At 49.0% G+C, this 19,396-nt stretch overlaps 2 protein-coding genes and 1 non-coding gene across 3 annotated transcripts; 2 read left to right on the forward strand and 1 right to left on the reverse strand.

Moving 5' to 3' along the window:
* The first annotated feature begins 61 nt into the window (after positions 1 to 61).
* LOC148666456 (zona pellucida sperm-binding protein 3-like) lies at positions 62 to 13,605 on the forward strand. The gene is made up of 3 exons (XM_088630975.1): positions 62 to 79; positions 13,076 to 13,384; positions 13,486 to 13,605. The coding sequence occupies exons 1-3, from the start codon at positions 62 to 64 to the stop codon at positions 13,603 to 13,605; spliced, it is 447 nt and encodes a 148-aa protein (XP_088487101.1).
* Positions 842 to 914, reverse strand: trnag-acc (transfer RNA glycine (anticodon ACC)). The gene has a single exon. It is a non-coding gene; the product is annotated as a tRNA-Gly (tRNA).
* A 246-nt stretch (positions 13,606 to 13,851) lies between the features above and the next one.
* LOC148666458 (uncharacterized) lies at positions 13,852 to 15,043 on the forward strand. Its single transcript, XM_088630976.1, has 4 exons — positions 13,852 to 14,215; positions 14,415 to 14,513; positions 14,591 to 14,664; positions 14,832 to 15,043. Exons 2-4 carry the CDS (start codon positions 14,446 to 14,448, stop codon positions 15,041 to 15,043), a joined length of 354 nt encoding a protein of 117 aa, XP_088487102.1. The 5' UTR covers positions 13,852 to 14,215; positions 14,415 to 14,445.
* Positions 15,044 to 19,396: the final 4,353 nt, after the last annotated feature.

Here is a 19,396-nt window from a genome sequence, read left to right on the forward strand (position 1 = left end):
CCAGGCCACCTGGGTGAAGATCAGGTATCGTAACCGCTAGACCATATGGGAGCATACAGCCATGTTGTGCGTGCGTCATGTAAGCAAACTGTAATTGCTGCCTTCATGACCTGCTTGATGGAGAAAACACACAAGAGAGTTGGCACTCAGAGTGTCGAAGGGTTGATGTATACTAGGGCTCAGTTGAAATGCAGCGTCAGGACTTTTCCGACTAGTGTCACACAAAGAGAGTACATCCTTTCCTACTGGCTGTGTATGTCTTGGTAACTCGCTGTGATCGTATAGTGCTCAGAATTTGTGTTGTGGCCGCAACAACCCCGGTTCGAAGCCGCATACTGGCAGAATAGGAGGAGTACTGCCTGACTGGATCGTTGATGAACGACAGAGGCCACTCCGACCTCTTCTTGGTTTTCTTCAATGACTTACTAAGGATCTTCTTCACATTCGCCCATGCAGGGGAAGCCAGTTACACCAAAGCAAAAGCAGGAAAGTGCATTTCAAGCAGAGACCAGGAGGGACTTGTTTACACCGAGAGTGGTCGGAGAATGGAACAATGCGCCCAGCCCTGTTGCTGGAGCCGATTCTTGATGAGATCTTGGGCTCACTAAGAGGCCCCTGCTGGATGCTAATCTTTCTGTTGTTCTTGCAGGTCCTGCGCTGCTTTTGAGCCGACAGAGCTCGTCCTGGTCTGTCGGCATAGCCCAATTGCAAATCATCGGCTCCATGTACAGAAGGAACGTGCGTTTGGTACAAGAGTGCACGAAGGCACCGGAAATACATTGGGAACAAATGACCGGTCGTTCAAGACCTCTGTGAAGTACAGGAGCGTGCAAAACGAGGCTGCTTCCACCCGGTCTCGAACCGGGGACCTTTCGCGTGGTAGGCGAACGTGATAGCCGCTACACTACGGAAACCTGCAGGGACCGCTGCTGGTGTCTTGCTTGCGTTTCGGGCTGAGAAAGGGACGCGTCACTTTAGGCAGGGTGCGCTGGAGAGAGGAACAAAGGGCGCGATGAAACAAAATACCAAAACCCGGGATCAAACCAGGGACCTTTAGATCTTCAGTCTAACGCTCTCCCAACTGAGCTATTTTGGCGGTGCGCAGAGCCCACAGCCACCTGCTCCAGCCTTCCTGTGTTGCGGCATGAGCGCACCAAGAGTAGCGGGAGAGTGTTGCAGGAACGTCACTCTGAAGGAAAGCCACCCAGGTGCGCCCTCTGAGCTCTGTCCAGTGCATCTTCCTCGCATGGACTCCTGCCTGCGACGGGCAGGAAACAATTAGCAAGAACAGAACGACACCCCATGGGTGTCTCATGACCACACCTTAGGTTGTGACACGTGCAGGTGTGAGGGGTTGCCGGGCTACTTTGGAGCAGAGCTTGGGCGGAGGGGGGGCGGGAAAGCAGACAAAGAGGTGACACCTCAAGGTCTGCACGATCACAGCTCTCTGCCTCCCCAGGCTTCCGCTTGATAAGCTACTTGACACACCCGCCCCTCCTCACACAGACCGTGGAAAAGCCCCCGAGTGGGAGGGCTCTCTCTTCCTCCCAGGAGCTCTTGGACACGACGCACAGACAGGGCGCAGCGAACTGCCGCCTGCAAACACGGCTCCAGGCAGGACTCCACTCCGCAGGAGCCGCAGAGCAGAGGAGATGGGGGCAGCTTAGCTCCTGTGCAGAGACCTGAGCTGTTGTTGTTGCGGACGCTGTCTTTTCTGCACTCGGGGTAGGAGTGAATGTTGAGTTGCCCTTAGAAATGAAGCAGAGCACTTCAACGGCACGGGTGTGTGTGTGTGGGTGCGCCCTGGTGATTCTGGGAGACAGATCGAACCTGGGCTAAAAGAGAGGGGGCTTAGCCCTCTTCCATTTGCTAGTTCAAAGTTCTACAACCCATTTGTATCTGCTAGGTGGCGCAGTCGTCGTGCACAAAGAACGCTTTGAAAAGCGTCAAAGGCAAGTCATTCCGAGTTGGTCGCGAAATGCTGAAATGATCTCTTGGCTCCTCGGTTGTCATCCCTGACATCCCAACCCCGCCACTCACTGTGTAAAGCAGTGTCGTATGGCCCTGACATCACACCCCCACCACTCTCTACGGAAAGCACTGTCGTATAGCCCTGACACCCACCCCTCCACTCATTGAATAAAGCAGTGTCATCAAGCCCCGACATCCCACCCCCGCCACTCTCTACGTAAAGAAATGTCGTATGGCCCTGATATCCCACCCCCACCACTAACTGCGTAAAGTAGTATCTTCAGGCCCTGACATCCCAATCCCGCAACTCTCTGCGTAAAGAAGTGTCGTATGGACCTGACACCCACCTGTCCACTCTCTGTGTAAAACAGTGTCATATGGCCCTGACATCACACCCCCACCACTCTCTGCGTAAAGCAGTATCGTCAGGCCCTGACATCCCACCCCTGCCACTCCCTGCGTAAAGCACTGTCGTATAGCCCTGAAACCCACCCCTCCACTCTCTGTGTAAAACAGTGTCATATGGCCCTGACATCCCAACCCCGCCACTCACTGTGTAAAGCAGTGTCGAATGGCCCTGACATCACACCCCTGCCACTATCTGCGTAAAGCAATATCGTCAGGCCCTAACATCCCACCCCCGCCACTCTCTACGTAAAGAAGTGTCGTATGGCCCTGACACCCACCCCTCCGCACTCTGAATAAAGCAGTCTCATCTGGCCCTGAAAATCCACCCCAACCACTTTCTGAATAAAGCACTGTCGTATGGCCCTGTCACTCTCTGCGTAAATAAGTGTCGTATGGCCCTGACACCCACCCTTCCACTCTCTGCATGAAGCAGTGTCTTCATGCCCTGACATACCAACCCCGCCACTATATGCGTAAAGCAGTATCGTCAGGCCCTGACATCCCACCCCTGCCACTCTCTGAATAAATAAGTGTCGTATAGCCCTGTCACCCACCCCTCCACTCTCTGCATTAAGCAGTCTGGTCAGGCCCTGACATCCAACCCCCGCCACTCTCTGCGTAAAGCAGTATGGTCAGGCCCTGACATCCCACCCACGCCACTCTCTGCCTAAAGCACTGTCATATGGCCCTGACACCCACCCCTCCACTCTCTGCATTAAGCAGTGTTGTCAGGCCCTGACATCCCACACCCTCCACTATCTGCGTAAAGCACTGTCGTATGGCCCTGACATCCCAGCCTCGCCGCTCACTGCGTTAAGCACTGTCGTATGGCCCTGACACCCACCCCTCCACTCTCTGCATAAAGCAGTGTTGTTAAGCCCTGACATCCCACACCCTCCACTATCTGCGTTAAGCACTTTCGTATGGCCCTGACATCCCACCCCCGTCACTCTCTGCGTAAAGCAGTATGGTCAGGCCCTGACATCCCAGCCTCGTCGCTCACTGCGTTAAGCACTGTCGTATGGCCCTGACACCCACCCCTCCACTCTCTGCAGGAAGCAGTGTCTTCATGCCCTGACACCCACCCCCGCCACTCTCCACGTAAAGAAGTGTCGTATGGCCCTGACACCCACCCCTCCACTCTCTGCATAAAGCAGTGTTGTTAAGCCTTGACATCCCACACCCTCCACTATCTGCGTTAAGCACTTTCGTATGGCCCTGACATCCCACCCCCGTCACTCTCTGCGTAAAGCAGTATGGTCAGGCCCTGAAATCCCAGCCTCGCCGCTCACTGCGTTAAGCACTGTCGTATGGACCTGACACCCACCCCCTCCACTCTCTGCGTAAAGAAGTGTCATATGGCCCTGATACCAACCCCTCCACTTTCTGCATTAAGCAGTGCTGTCAGGCTCTGACATCCCAATCCTGCCACTCTCTGCGTAAAGATGTGTCGCATGGCCCTGACACCCACCCCTCAACTCTCTGCATAATGCAGTCTCGTGAGGCCCTGACATCCCATCCCCGCCACTCTCTGTGTAAAGCACTGTCGTATGGCCCTGACATCACACCCCTCCACTCTTTGCGTTAACCCCTGTCGTATGGCCCTGACACCCACCCCTCCACTCTCTGCATAAAGCAGTGTCGTATGGCCCTGACATCCCAGCCTCGCCGCTCACTGCGTTAAACACTGTCATATGGCCCTGACACCCACCCCCTAAACTCTCTGCGTAAAGAAGTGTCATATGGCCCTGATACCAACCCCTCCACTCTCTGTATTAAGCAGTGCTGTCAGGCTCTGACATCCCAACCCCGCCACTCTCTGCGTAAAGAATTGTCGTATGGCCCTGACACCCACCCCTCCACTCTCTGCATAAAGCAGTGTCCTCAAGCCCTGACATCCCACCCCCGCCACTATCTGTGTAAAGCAGTATCGTCAGGCCCTGACATCCCACCCCTGCCACTCTCTGCGAAAAGAAGTGTCGTATGGCCCTGATACCCACCCCTCCATTCTCTGCATAAACCAGTGTCTTCATGCCCTGACATCCCACCCCCGCCACTCTCCGCGTAAAGCAGTATCGTCAGGCCCTGACTTCCCACCCCCGCCACTCTCTGCGTTAACCCCTGTCGTATAGCCCTGACACCCACCCCTGCACACTCTGCATAAAGCAGTGTTGTCAAACCCTGACATCCGACACCCTCCACTATCTGCATAATGCACTGTCGTATGGCCCTGACACCCACCCCTCCACTCTTTGCATTAAGCAGTCTCGTCAGGCCCTGACATCCCACCCCCGCCACTCTCTGCGTAAAGCAGTATGGTCAGGCCCTGACATCCCACCCACGCTACTCTCTGCCTAAAGCACTGTCACATGGCCCTGACACTCACCCCTCCACTCTCTGCGTTAACACTGTCGTATGGCCCTGACATCCCAGCCTCGCCGCTCACTGCGTTAAGCACTGTCGTATGGCCCTGACACCCACCCCTCCACTCTCTGCGAAAAGCAGTGTCGTCAAGCCCTGACATCCCACCCCCGCCACTATCTGCATAAAGCAGTATCGTCAGGCCCTGACACTCACCCCTCCACTCTCTGCATTAAGCAGTGCTCTCAGGCTCTGACATCCCAACCCCGCCACTCTCTGCGTAAGGAATTGTCGTATGGCCCTGACACCCACCCCTCCACTCTCTGCATAAAGCAGTGTCGTCAAGCCCTGACATCCCACCCCCGCCACTATCTGCGTAAAGCAGTATCGTCAGGCCCTGACATCCCACCCCTGCCACTCTCTGCGAAAAGAAGTGTCGTATGGGCCTGATACCCACCCCTCCACACTCTGCGTTAAGCAGTGCTGTCAGGCTCTGACATCCCAACCCCGCCACTCTCTGCCTAAAGAATTGTCGTATGGCCCTGACACCCACCCCTCCATTTTCTACAAAAGCATTGTCTTCATGCCCTGACATCCCAAACTCACCACTGTCTGCGTAAAGAAATGTCGTATGGCCCTAACATCTAACCCCCGCCACTCTCTACGATAAGCAGGATCGTCAGGCCCTGACATCCCACCCCAGCCACTCTCTGCATAAAGAAGTGTCGCATGGCCCTGACACCCACCCCTCCACTCTCTGCATAATGCAGTCTCGTGAGGCCCTGACATCCCAACCCTGCCACTCTCTGCGTAAAGTTGTATGGTCAGGCTATGACATCCCACCCACGCCACTCTCTGCCTAAAGCACTGTCATATGGCCCTGACACTCACCCCTCCACTCTCTGCGTTAAGCAGTGTTGTCAGGCCCTGACACCCACCCCTCCACTCTCTGCATAAACCAGTGTCTTCATGCACTGACATCCCACCCCCACCAATCTCTGCGTAAAGCAGTATCGTCAGGCCCTGACATCCCACCCCCGACACTCTCTGCGTAAAGCACTGTCATATGGCCCTGACACTCACCCCTCCACTCTCTGCGTTAAGCACGGTCGTATGGCCCTGACACCCACCCCCTAAACTCTCTGCGTAAAGAAGTGTCATATGGCCCTGACACCCACCCCTCCACTCTCTGCATAAAGCAGTATCGTCAGGCCCTGACATCCCAACCCTGCCACTCTCTGTGTAAAGCAGTATCGTCAGGCCCTGACATCCCACCCCCTCCACTCTCTGCGTTAACCCCTGTCGTATGGCCCTGACACCCACCCTTCCACTCTGCATAAAGAAGTCTCTTCATGCCCTGACATCCCACCCCCGCCACTCTCTCCGTAAAGCAGTATCGTCATTCCCTGACATCCCACACTCGCCACTGTCTGCGTAAAGAAATGTCATATGGCCCTAACATCTAACCCCCGCCACTCTCTACGATAAGCAGTATCGTCAGGCCCTGACATCCCAACCCTGCCACTCTCTGTGTAAAGCAGTATCGTCAGGCCCTGACATCCCACCCCCTCCACTCTCTGCGTTAACCCCTGTCGTATGGCCCTGACACCCACCCTTCCACTCTGCATAAAGAAGTCTCATCAGGCCCTGACATCCCACCCCCGCCACTCTCTGCGTAAAGCACTGTCGTATGGCCCTGACATCCAACCCCTTCCACTCTCTGCGTATAGCAGTATCGTCAGGCCCTGACATCCCACCCTGTCACTCTGTGCGTAAAGAAGTGTCTTATGGCTCTGACAATCACCCCTCCACTATCTGCATAAAGCAGTGTCTTATGGCCATGACACCCACCCCTCCACTCTCTGCGTTAAGCAGTGTTGTCAGGCCCTGACATCCCACCCCCACCACTCTCTGCATAAAGCAGTGTTGTCAGGCCCTGACATCCTACCCCCGCCACCTTCTGCCTAAAGCACTGTCATATGGCCCTGACACCCACCCCTCCACTCTTTGCGTTAAGCAGTGTTGTCAGGCCCTGACATCCCGCCCCCTCCACTCTGCGTAAAGCACTGTCGTATGGCCCTGACATCCCAGCCTCGCCACTCACTGCGTTAAGCACTGTCATATGGCCCTGAGACCCACCCCTCCACTCTCTGCGTAAAGCACTGTCGTATAGCCCTGACATCCCAGCCTCGCCACTCACTGCGTTAAGCACTGTCATATGGCCCTGAGACCCACCCCTCCACTCTCTGCGTTAAGCAGTGTTGTCAGGCCCTGACATTGCACGCCTGCCACTCTCTAAGTAAAGAAGTGTCGTATGGCCCTGACATCCCACCCCCGCTACTCTCTGCATAAATCAGTGTCAAGTAATAGGTTTATTCCATGCTGAAAAAAAGAAGAAAGAGAACACAACGTTTCGGCCGTGGAGCCTTCTTCAGGTGTGAGAGAGACAGGGCAGTAGGCAAAGGTAAAGTAGCAGGAGAACAAAGGTTGAGAGGGAGGAGGAGTGAGAGGTGGGAGCAGGGGACAGAAAGAGAGGCCAATCAAGAGGTGTGAAGTCAGATTGGGTGCAGAGAGGTGTGAAATGAAACTTCCAATGAATGGAGAAAATTTAAAAGAACAGTAGTCTGTCGTTAAGGGAAGGGAGAATGTGTGATCCTAGCTGCAGAATAATTTTAGTTTCGGTGGTCTTTCTGATGTATGAGTTTCTGCAAACTGTCTTTGAGAACACATACAGAGAGATTAGAGTGGTTGTGGCCGTCAGAGGTGAAATGAGAAACAATGGGCTTGGAGAGATCTTTAATCTTCACAGCCCTGACGTGTTCTCTGAAGCGGTCTTCGAGTCTCCTTCCTGTTTCTCCAATGTAGATGGCTGGGCATTTACTGCAAGAGATACAGTAAATAAGGTTGCTGGAGGTACAAGATGCTGTCTGGGTGATCCGGAAATTGTCCTGAGGGGCCTTGAATGAGTGTGGTGGTGGCTGTGTATTTGCAGGTGATACAGCGAGCTCTGTTGCAAGGGAAAGTGCCTGGTGTGGATGGTTGTTGAGGGCGGTCAAGGGAGCTGTGAACAAGGAGGTTACGCAGATTAGGTGGTCGGCGATATGAGATGATAGGGCGATCAGAAAAGAGGGCCCCAATGGAGGGATCATCCTGTACGATGGAAAAGTTCTGGTTAATGGTCCTGGGGATAGGAAGTGTGTTAGGGTGGTAAGGAAGCACCAAAGGAATGCAGTTTTTACGGCGGGAGTTCCTGATCGGGTTGATGGTCCGGGGGGTGTTTTTGGCTCGGGCAAGGGCCTTGTCAATCACACTGCTGGGGTATCCTCTGTTGATGAAAAATTAGTACATTTCGAGGGCTTGGTTCTCGAAGTCGATGTCGTCGCTGCATAATCGTCGTAACCTAAGGAATTGTGAAAAAGGAAGAGAGTTTTTAGTGTGGTTGGGGTGAAATTAGCTGTACAGGAGGTAGCTGTGTGAATCCGTGGGTTTGTAATAAACTGAAGTGGACAGTCGGGGGTAGTTGATAGACAAGTGGATGTCTAGAAACAGAAGAGTGGTGGAAGATATGTTAACCGTATATTTGAGGGACGGGTGGAAGTTGGTGAAATGGTGCAGGAAGAACTCAAGCTGATCGTTGGAGCATGTGGCGGCACCGACGCAGTCATCAATATATCGCTTGTAGAGGTCAGGGACATAGCCAGTGTAGGAAGCGAAGAAGCGTTCTTCTACCCAGCTGACAAAAATGTTGGCATAGCTGGGTCCCATCCTGGTGCCCATGGCAACTCCACTGACCTGTTGGTAAAAAAGATTATTGAAAGAGAATGCGTTCAGTGTGAGGACCAATTCTGCACGGCGTACCAGGGTGTGGGTGGGTGGATCAAGCACTGTGCGTTTGTCCAGCGTGTGCTTGAGGGCTGTAAGGCCGTCATTATGGGGAATGACGGTGTACAGAGATGTGATGTCCATGGTAAAAATGTAGCATTCGGTACCCTGAAATTGGAAATCATTAAAAAGTTGGAGCGCGTGGTTGGTGTCTTTGATGTATGAGGGAAGATCTTCAACCAGCGGTCTCACGAGGCTGTCGAGAAAGGCTGAGATGTAAGTAGTTGGACAGTTACATGCTGATACGATGGGGCGTCCAGGGGTGTCCGGTTTGTGGATTTTGGGGAGGAGGTAAAATTGAGATACCTGTGGATGTTCCATGATGAGCCGGTTCGCCTCCTGGGGGAGCTCGTTACTGCTGATAAAAAGGGAAATGGTGGATACCACTTCCTTTTGGTAGTCAGTGGTAGGGTCCTGTTGGAGAGGGAGGTAGGCAGAAGTGTCAGTTAGTTGTCTAGAGGCTTCAAAGATATATAGATCCTTACGCCACACCACAACAGCACCTCCTTTGTCCGCTGGTTTGATGACAATATCATCCCTGTTGCGGAGAGACTGGAGCGCCTGATTTTCTCCTTGGGTGAGGTTAGACCTATGTTTACTGGGTATAGGGAGTGCCTTGGGAGCTTGATTAGTGCATTGGTTGATGAAATAATCAACTGGTGGAAAACGGCCAGAGGAGGGAATCCAACAGCTCTGTTTGGGATTAATGTTGTTAATGACATCAATAACCGGGTTGTTATCAGCTGCCTGTGAAGAGAAATTGTCGGCAAAATGTGCTCTGAGACGGATCCTGCGGTAAAAGCGGTTAAGGTCGACATTGGTCTGGGTGATGTCCAGTTTCCTGGGAACTGGTCCAAAACTGAGCCCTTTGCTGAGGAGGGATCGCTCATCCTGTGAAAGGGAAAGGTCAGAAGGTATGGTGACAACAAGGTTAGGGTTGGTGAGGGTGTTCGGGGTGTTAATAGTTTTCTTCTGTAGAAGATGACTGAGTTTTTTGTCCTTCTCTGTAGTGAGAAACTGGTAGAGTTTAGACTTGAGAGATCTAATGAGGTTAGTTATGAAGGGAAGATGATGTGGAGCTGTCAGCCGTAGAAATTCCTTAGCCTCTTTGATGTTGTTGTCGGAAAGGATAATCTGTTTTTTGAGGGAGAAAATGGTAGAGAGCATTAGTTTCCTAGAAAATTGTTTTAGAAGTCTCTGAGTGTTACTCTGGGTGGTATCAGAGTCAAAAGAAAAGGTATTAAATTTAAGGCGAAATCCTTTAGGGATGATATTATGTCGACGACATCTGTAAAGGAATAGAAGGTGGTTAGAAAGCCTGGTCTTGGAACAGATAGCTGTAAAGAGACGGAATGCTGGTTTAGTGAGAGAAGTGGGCAAGTGGCCCAGGGAGGAAGAGAAGGTAAGACGAAGAGATCTAGAAAAAGATTTGGAGGAAGGCATAGTGGGTCGCATATATTTTCGTTTTTCTCTTTTTTACATAACACGCTTTCGAGAAATAGACTGTCTTGTAATGAAAGCTGCATTAGAAAATGTGTATCTAAATTAAAATCGGGAATATGTCTTTTGCGTTATTCAGCTTTCTTAGCGCTTGGGTCTCGATTCAGATATTGCAATGAAAGCAACAGGGGAGTAAGTTTTCCTTTTCTAAATCAAAGGTGATCTGCTCACAAGGAAGTATAAAAACTTCAGCGTTTACTTTTTGAAGACCGCAAATTGTCGAAACACTGTTGCTTCATAAGCTAATAAGTAACATTTCTGAGCACACATTGTATTACTAATGCTATTATTAATTAAAAAAAAGCTTAAATTCACATAATGGAATTTGGACGGCTCAAAGTAGTCTATTCCTTGTACACCTTTACTTGCCCGCTGAGTAGAGTTTTAACCAACGGCAGCAGAAGTAGCAGTAATAGCAACAACGTGGTTAGAGTGTCACAATACACTCTATGAAAGAATTGCGGCTTCAGATCGTTTTGTTCTGTTGAAGCTGCCTACAGGCTCCGATTTGCTGACATTGGCTGTGATCTTTTTCATGAAATTCTTCACAAATTTGAAATATTTAATTCGGGTTCGCCTAATACACGGTGCAACCCGTACCTGCAGCAGAATGCTGTGGCACATGAAGCCGTTTTGTTTATCGGTTGTAAGGATTGAGGAGCGTACTACAAATCGAGCAAGCGAAAAGAAAATTAAACAGGAGTCAGGAGTTTTTGGATTGCTAATCCATTGTGCTCTGCTCATCTAGGTTCAAATTCCATTCTTGTCATGGTTAAGGCCTGAGACGTGTGTGTTTTTTCTAAACGGTGTTTGCATTTGTTTCCTCCTTTACTCCTGTAAACTCAGGATTTTTTTTTCCTTGGTGGCAACAATACGCTTCTGCAATACAGTAAATGGTAGACTCTGCTTTCAAATTAGCTGCACCAGGCATTCGGATACAGAAAAACACAGGGATTTAAAATTCAGGAATATGAATGGCCAATTGCTTACAGCTAGGGTTTTTACGTTTTCTTATTTAGCGATTTGTGTATCAATCTTTTAACAATTCATTAAAATGCTAACAATATGTAAAATCAAAACAACAGCACCTTTAAATGCTGGGGAGACAGGTAGTTGTTTTTTTCATCAGATGCCAATCTCTAATGCTGTGTGTGAGAGCTTACGTACCTTTCCTTTTCTCACATTTTCTGACAACTATTCCAAAGGGGCACCCTGTCAGCTCCTAATACTTTTTAAAAGTCTGCCTGCATGTTTGATTATTGTCGTTTTATTTAGAAAAAGTTCAATATTGATCATAACTAAAGAAAATTAGGATCACGAATAAAAAAAGGGCTGAAGATGCGAGTCGCTCTTGAATCAGAGCTGGGCGACACGGGCTTCTGTTCTGATATGATTGTACGAAAAGCAGGAGGAATCTCTTCTCTCCTATGGAGCATGAGCTGAATCAGGAGTGAGACATTTCGTATGCTCGTGCATATGTTAACGCATGACCTACATCGTAAAACTAAATTAAAAACTAACATTAAGTTGTCAAAGACATTCATTTATATACAAACAAGAGACACACATAGTAATGATTCTACATTAACTTGTCCTGCACTGATCAGACTAATTGAAATGTATGAAAGCCCGTTTCCGCCAGGGAGTTAAAAAAACGCGCTATGGTATCGCAGAATTCCGGCTAAGTAACTCAGAATTGCGACTTAGTAACTCACAACTCCGACTTTATATCTCACATTTGCAACTTCGAAATAGCCCATATTTCATTGTCTGTCCTTTTGTTATTGTAACGGATTCGGGATCTAGCCAGCAAGACCTGGGTTTGAGCCAATACGGGGTTTGAGGCACGAAGTAGGGTGGGAGCGGCGAGGGCACAAGCCCTAGAACCCGAATCCGTTACAATAACAAAAGGACAGACAATGAAATATGGGCTATTTCGAAGTCGCAAATGTGAGAGATAAAGTCAAAATTCTGAGTTTTTAGGTCGCAATTCTATGATTCTAAGTCACAATTCTGAGATACCATAGTGCGTTTTTTTTACTCCCTGGCGGAAACGGGCTTCCATAGGTTCTCAGTGCTGCGAAGCAAAAGCAATCTCTGGAAAATCAGACAAATTATTATCAGATCATGTCAAAAGCTGATCAGTATTTCTTTACTGGGAAGCAAAGAAATGCTTGTATTACACATTTTAATATGACATGCAATTACACATGAAAAATAGTAAAATTATTTTCATTGCGGTACGTGTTGATAGAACAGCCCCCTCGATAAAAGAAAGTGTGGACGGACGTGTCGCATGTTCCGTACTCTGTCTGACAGCGAGTTTAACACACTTTCCTCGGAAATTAGAAACTAATTGAACAATAAATTAATCTGAGCAAATTTTACACGTGTGGGTGATTTAATTCTGTCGAAATTGCGTGGAACTCCTCCGCTGAGGTCAGATACACACGGGAAAGTGTTCAGGCGGCTTCACGGAGTCCCGCCTCAGACTGGAAGCAGGTTCTAATTAGACGCTGAGAACAATCCGGGTCTCTGTGTGTAATTGATTGTGTTGATTGAGCGGTAGTGTGACCAGGTGTGCGGTAGCAGGTCCTGCCAGTATAAAAACCTAGTCACCGCGTTCACACTTTATGCTTTCTTGCTTCAACACGGTTTTGTGGTTTACTTATTTTACTCCTGTAGCAATTAAGCGGGACGTTAATTTGGCGATGCGCTCGTTTCTCTTTATGCTGTGCCTGTGCGCAGGGGCCGGGCTCCCCGCACTGATCTCCGCCGGGCCGGCTGGCTGGGACTCTCGGGAATTGGCGCTCCAGGCCGACCTCCCGGCTCCTGAAGATGCAGCCCAGTTGGAGGACTTGAACCTGGCAGATGCGCCCTCCGAAGACCTGTCTGCAAGCGAGCACGACTCGCAGTCCTTGGCCCCCGACTTTCGCCGCCTTCCCGTGTCCAGAGACGCGTACTCGCCCTACTTCGACAAGGAGAAGATGAAGCCGGCAGCCGCCCCTTACCCGCCTACATCAAGAGCGTCCTGTTTCCTCCCCAGCGAGGGCGGCAGCCGGCTCGCCCGGCCATCGGGGGCACCCGAGGAGTGGCTGTGTGGTGCGACTCCAGCAGGATGTACGTGAGGGTCAGTCGGCTCCTGTTCGGCTTCAGCTGTCGGCCATCGGAGGTGACCTTGGGCAACTGCAGCGTCAGCCGAACCACACGCCATTACTTCTACTTCATCTACGGGCTTCACGAGTGCGGTACCGAGCGATCGGTAAGTGGGTCTTCATCTACAGGCAATGTATCGATGTGAACTGTAGGGCTAGTGTCGGGGTTGCCTTTCCTGGGAATACCCCTTCCTCTGTGACCTTGCAGGTTGTCCAGGGCCGCCTGGTGTACTCCAACACTCTCCACTATGCCCCGCCCTCCTCCAGTGCGCTTGTGCATCACTTCATTCCCTTCTCTGTGCGGGTCAAGTGCTCCTACAACAGGTAGGCAGGGCTCTGCTGCTGCTGGGAAAGTGTCCAGAAGCCCCTCATCTCCTCTGTCCTGCAGGTTCCACTACTCCTACTAGGTTGGCTATGTCCCCACGTGGGCCAGGAGAAGGACCTTCTTCAAGGACCTGAAGAACAAGCACAGCTTTGTCCTGCTCACCACCAACTGTAAGCTCCTTGAGCGAGTGGCTCCTCCTGGCAGCAGGGGGTGCTGTGTGCAGGTGTAATGCTGCCTCTCTCTCTCCAGCCCACTGGGTCCGGCTCTCTCCTAAGGATGAGTACTTCCTGGGTCAGCCCATGTACTTCCAGGCCACTGCCTACTTTGCCACAGCGGAGCAGAGGCTGTACATCCACTCGTGTTACGTAACCGAGAAACCGGACCAGCACTTGCAGCCCTGTTTCCCTGTGATCGATAACTTGGGGTACGGCCCCTTCTGGAAGGACAGGTGGGCAGGAGCCCCGAGAGCCTGCAGGGGTTCATCCTTGTCCCCAGGTGCATGGTGGACAGCAAGGCAGATGGCTGCCTGTCCAGGTTTGTCCCCTCCAAGCAGAAGGATGTGCTCCGCTTCACGATTGATGCCTTCCTCTTCCAGAAGAAGCTGTCCAGGAAGGTACTGCTCTCAAAGGCTGCTCAGCCTTCCTGCTCTACTGATCCATGGTCTGCTTTCACGTCCATGATCTAGATGTGAACCAGACTGTGACAGCTGTAGTGCCTAGAGCTGCCAGCTTGCCTTCACTGATGGCAGAAGGTCCTTCTCTGTCCCTCTATTGGCCTTGATCCCTTAATGCTGTTGACCTTCCCTCTTGCAGCATGAAGTGACTGAGCTGTACATGCACTGTCATGGCTGTGGCTCCTGCTAAAGCAACACCAGGGACCAAGTCCTGCAACTACAACAGGGAGGCTAAGAGGTACTTCTGCAAGGAGCCTGCTGAGGGTGCTCTGGGACATGCCAGGTGGAGGCCTCACCTGTCCTCCTCTCCTCCAGGTGGGAGGAGCTGTATGGTGACCATGAGGTCTGTGCCTGCTGTGAGTCCAGGTGTGCTGGCAGTCAGAATGAAGGTGGGTCTGGTTCTCTATCCCTTGTGGATGCATCTCTGCCCAGGAGACAACCATGCTTGGACAACTGAGGAATGATCCCGTGCCTGACAAAGGGACTGTGTAGATGAGTAGACTGTGGGTCTCTGGGTATAGCAGATCCCTCACTCCTGGGTGTTACTTGTCCACAGGTACCAGGAGCCTGGTGACCAGCAGTCGGGTGGCTGTGGCACCAGTAGAAGCTCCTCTGGATGTGGGAGCTGACTGGACTGAGGATGAGGAGGGAGACCCTCAGATCTCCAGTGAAGATGCTGAGAGCACCAGTGAGGATGTGGAGGGAGCAGAGGACTTTGGAGATGTTGGCCAGTGGACAGGTAGGGTCTGGCAGGAGGAGCTCCTGTAGGGGTGGGTGTCCTGCAGTTCAGCTGCATTGTTCTCCTTCTTCCTCCCCAGGTGCCTGAATGAAGGCTCCAGCCTGGCCCTTGTGACTCTCCTGCCTCCACTCGCCTTGTAATGGCAACATCTCAATAAAGCTGTGAAAGACCCTTCTGCCTGCCCTTGTTTCTTTATGGTTTATAGGTTTGAATGGGGTGGAGGAATTCAAGGGAAGTGAGACCCACTAATCAATGAAAGTATTTGTGGGGGTTCCCCTGTCAAGAATGCTTCCTGTCTTGCTGCCAATGAGGACTGAAAATGGCTGGAATAACAAAGCGTTGTACTGGGGGAAGATGGCTGCACTGTTCCTTGGGCAGGGCAGTGTGACACTCTTTACTGGGGGAGAGACAGAGGTGTTCAATATACTGGCAATCCTCCCATTTCCGAGAGGGGTAGTGCTTATGGAGTGTGAGTTGCTACTGTAGTGCCCAGTAAGAGTGAGATCTGATGTCCTATTCTAGGCTACACAAACTGATTAAAAGAAACACAAGGAAGGAATTGTCAACAGGGGCTTGGTATAAAGTAGGCCTTCCCTTCCTCACCAGAGGAACAATACTGGTGCACAAACATCAGTGAATAATGGTGCAGTTAGAATCTCGGAGGTCTTGTCTTATGGGTGTTGGTTTCACAGTAGTGGTAGTGGACAGTCATGGGAAGTATTAGGATTGAGACTGGAGATCCCAGTACTAGTCTGGGAAGACAAGTGTTCACAACCACCTCTACCAGCAGCACAGACTGCGTAGATTGAGACTGAACGCTTACTACATAAAGCCTCTCCCCTGTTTCGGTGTCCCATGTCATGAATTTCAAGTGAATCCTAGTCTCTTTGTGACTACCTATAATTTGCACAAATCCTGCTGGCCCACTAACACTGTTAATTTTTAGCCCTACTGCACTGCCCTAATAAAGCTTCAAGGATCTAGGATAAACTATTTTATATAATGGTTCCTGTCATGGAAATATATTTTTTTTTTCAAAGCTCTCTACATTTTTAAGAATCAATTTACTTATTAGATTTCCACTTCAATTCCCTCCTTTTTATTCTTGAAAATGATTAAAAGTTAGATTCTTCATATGGACTCCCAGGAGGCTCCCATACTTCAGATTCTTGCGTTCTTACCAGAACATACTGATGCGCAAACATTCGTTACCATATTTCAAAGCATTGGAATAATATATTTTGTACAGCAACACAAAAACAGAAAGACAAGTATCACAGCTACTATAATTGGTGTTAGTAACTTAAAGAAAAACATTCCCCCTGGCCCAAACAGTGATTCTAACCAGGAGAGAAATGGGTGAGGCTGTAGAATGAGGCATTAAAGCACATACATAACAAGATGCATTAAATTTCTTTAACTTTACAGTATGATTTATAAATTTGTACCACAAATTACTCATATCCCCCTCATTATCAGTTTCATTCAGCCAGTTTGTATACAAAGAGGCTTCGCGTTTAGATTCTTCCTCTTTCTGGGCTTCTGGGTGACAGGCTTCCACATAAAAAGGAAAAAGGCTGTGCACATCAGTCCCAAGCATGTGATCCCCATCTATCCCTGTGGAGACATCACTCCTGCTCTTTGCTCAGTTCGTTTGTGACCTTTTTAAAATGGGAACCATGAATTCAGGGCACCTGGCACGGCCCCCTCCACCTGAGCGAACACCTCTTTTTCCTGTCTTTCACCAGAATCCAGTCTCCTTATTCACGCATTAGTTCTTACAGCACAGGTAAATCCCTGTGGGCTGGAGCCCAGCATTTTTCTTAGGGGTTTTTTACAAGATTGGTCAACAGCTGGGTAATAACTCTTAGAAAAATCTACACATTGTTCCACTGCCTCAGCTGTGCCGTTTTGCAGAACAATTCTAGCTGAAGTTGTAAAATTTCTCTTTGGTCCGTTCCTGCAAAACATCTTATTATAAACAAACAAACCATAATAATAATGTGCATCTATGGGAATCACTCCCAAGGGTAACCCCCCCTAAAACTATATTGGTCTACCCATCAGGTTCTGCCACTAGATAAGAGAACCTTTCCCATGAAATCATTTTTTGACCTTCATGATCCCTTCAGGGCATACAATTAGCACAGAAGCAGCAGCTTTAGTCCACATGTTTTTCAAGCAGGATATTAACAGTATGATCATAACGAATAATACCAGACCCACAAATATGTATTGAACCAGAGACCCTCTCCAGGTTCCTAGCACAGACTGTAGCCATGCACCAATGCCCCAATCATCTGGATTATAATTATGATATATATTTTTCTTCATCATAGATGTTCTTTGCTAAGTCCTAGCAACCTACAATACTACAATAGAGAATTAGCAAATTCAACAATCCATTAGCTAAATTCGTCCCTCCAGGAAGTTTCATTGATTGGCCCGTGATGATATCAAACAGGCTCTGTTACACAGTTCTGTTTGATCCAGCCTGCATCCCATGGCGTTCCTTCAGTCTGATGTCTAGTCGATCTTTCAGAGATCTGTTCCTTCATTCCACTGTTCCAGCAGACTGAGGATGATCTCAGTCCATCTCACTCGGAACAATGCAGCCACAGCCTGACACACCTTCCCTGTGAAGTGTGTTCCTTGATCATAATACAAGGGGCAGGGCAGTGCCCACCGAGGGCTTATCTCTGTTATCAAGTGTTTGGTAGACACAGAGCCAGTGGCAGCAACCCACTGGGAAAACAGATTATAAGAGCCCAGGTTTCCCTTTACAATTGTCAATTTGCCAGGTTTGAAAGGTTCCTCAGGAGCAGGCCTTTTGAGCTGTAGCACCCTCACCTGAACTGTAGTTGAGTTCCTTTGATAACAAAATTACATTGAGATACCACATAAGTGGCTACTGCTTCAAACCCGGTTCTCACCCAGTTTTGGGTAACCGGCACACCTTTTGATTCCCACCTGGGTGTCCGACAGAGTGCATTTGTGGGGCTACAAAGGGCATTAGGCTGTGAGGGCATGCAGGGCGTCCAGTGTGCTGGCAGCACCACACCCCATCATCATCAGCCCCGAACGCTTTTCTAACCATGTCCTTTTTTGTTTTAGAGGCCTCAGCCTGAATGTCCTGTGGCTGTCCCCTTTTCACCAACAGAGGTTTCACAGGGGTCTCAGACTCCTGTTCTACAAGTACTGCTCACCTGACAGTTGCATCTGCAAAGTTGTTCCCTCGAGTTACTGGAAACATTTCTTTAGAAAACAGGGGAGGAATGTTGGTTTTGCTTAAGGGGCGGGGCTATGGAAATGAGGTCTATTTGTAAATCTGGAGTTACATGTTCTGGCTGTTTGTGAATTATCATTGTTGAGTATGGAGTGTTGAGGTATTGATTTTGTGTAATGCTTTATGTTGAAAACTGAGGTGGATTTTGTTTATAATAAAGAGGATAAACTGGGATGGGAGGAGGGTTTGGTTTTGCTAAAGGGGCGGGATTATGATAAGAGTTTAATGGTTTGATATATTTGATTTTGTATTGTGGTTGTTAACTATGTTTTTGGTTGGTATTATGTTTATATGGTTGTTTTTGTTGGTTGGTCGTTATTATGGTTATTAATAATACGATCTATAGTTGAAATCTGAGCCTAAATAAAAAGAAAAAGCATTTTCAGAGAGAAATTACGCTGTGTTTATGTAGAATAAGTGATTAGGTTTATGAGCAATCCAATTACTTAAAACGTTTAAAACGCTATATAAAATAAAGTTTATTATTAATTTGCTGGACAGAGCGGTGAACATTATTATGCATAAGACAAAGATAACGATCTTGATCAGTTTAGAAATCTGTGTACGCTGTAAGGTTTTTACTTCTTAATTAAACTTTTAAAATACACGTTTCGAATAGAAAGAAATCCTCTTCCTGGTACAGTATGTATAGCAAACCAGCACGTCTTTTTTCCTCCAATTGGTGTCAGCCAATCACCATTCTGAAGCCCTACCATAATCTCTGGTATAGGGAGACCCCAGAATTCTGTCCCATTGTTTAGATAGATGATAGATACTTTTATTGATCCCGTGAGGGAAATAAAGTAAATCATTTTCATTTTAGGAAATTATTAAATGCTCGGTTAAAAGCAAAGGAGAATGTCTGTTATAGTGGACATAAAAACAAGAGTTCGCTGGCATTATATCCTAGAAGACACAGACCTAGAAGGTGCCAGACCGGGAGAATGCCCGCAGTGTAAAAGAAAATGCCTGATGAACTAGGGATTGGACAGTTTCCAAGTGCTTGTACAATCGATGGAAATGTTCAAATAAATGTGCAAAAGAAAAAAACAAAATAATCATTTATTTCTTTATCATATTGGCTAGCTAATGTCCT

The sequence above is a fragment of the Lepisosteus platostomus genome, chromosome 5 (genome assembly GCF_059453375.1).
Source record: "Lepisosteus platostomus isolate fLepPlt1 chromosome 5, fLepPlt1.hap1, whole genome shotgun sequence".
Taxonomy (NCBI): Eukaryota; Metazoa; Chordata; class Actinopteri; order Semionotiformes; family Lepisosteidae; genus Lepisosteus; species Lepisosteus platostomus.

Excerpts from the sequence above, each read along its gene's own strand:
- LOC148666458 (XM_088630976.1), top strand. The coding sequence starts at position 14,446 with ATGGCTGTGGCTCCTGCTAAAGCAACACCAGGGACCAAGTCCTGCAAC. Across the intron at positions 14,514-14,590 it reads TACAACAGGGAGGCTAAGAG|GTGGGAGGAGCTGTATGGTG; the intron begins GTACTTCTGCAA and ends CCTCTCCTCCAG. Across the intron at positions 14,665-14,831 it reads TGCTGGCAGTCAGAATGAAG|GTACCAGGAGCCTGGTGACC; the intron begins GTGGGTCTGGTT and ends ACTTGTCCACAG.
- LOC148666456 (XM_088630975.1), top strand. Across the intron at positions 13,385-13,485 it reads AGTGCGGTACCGAGCGATCG|GTTGTCCAGGGCCGCCTGGT; the intron begins GTAAGTGGGTCT and ends GTGACCTTGCAG.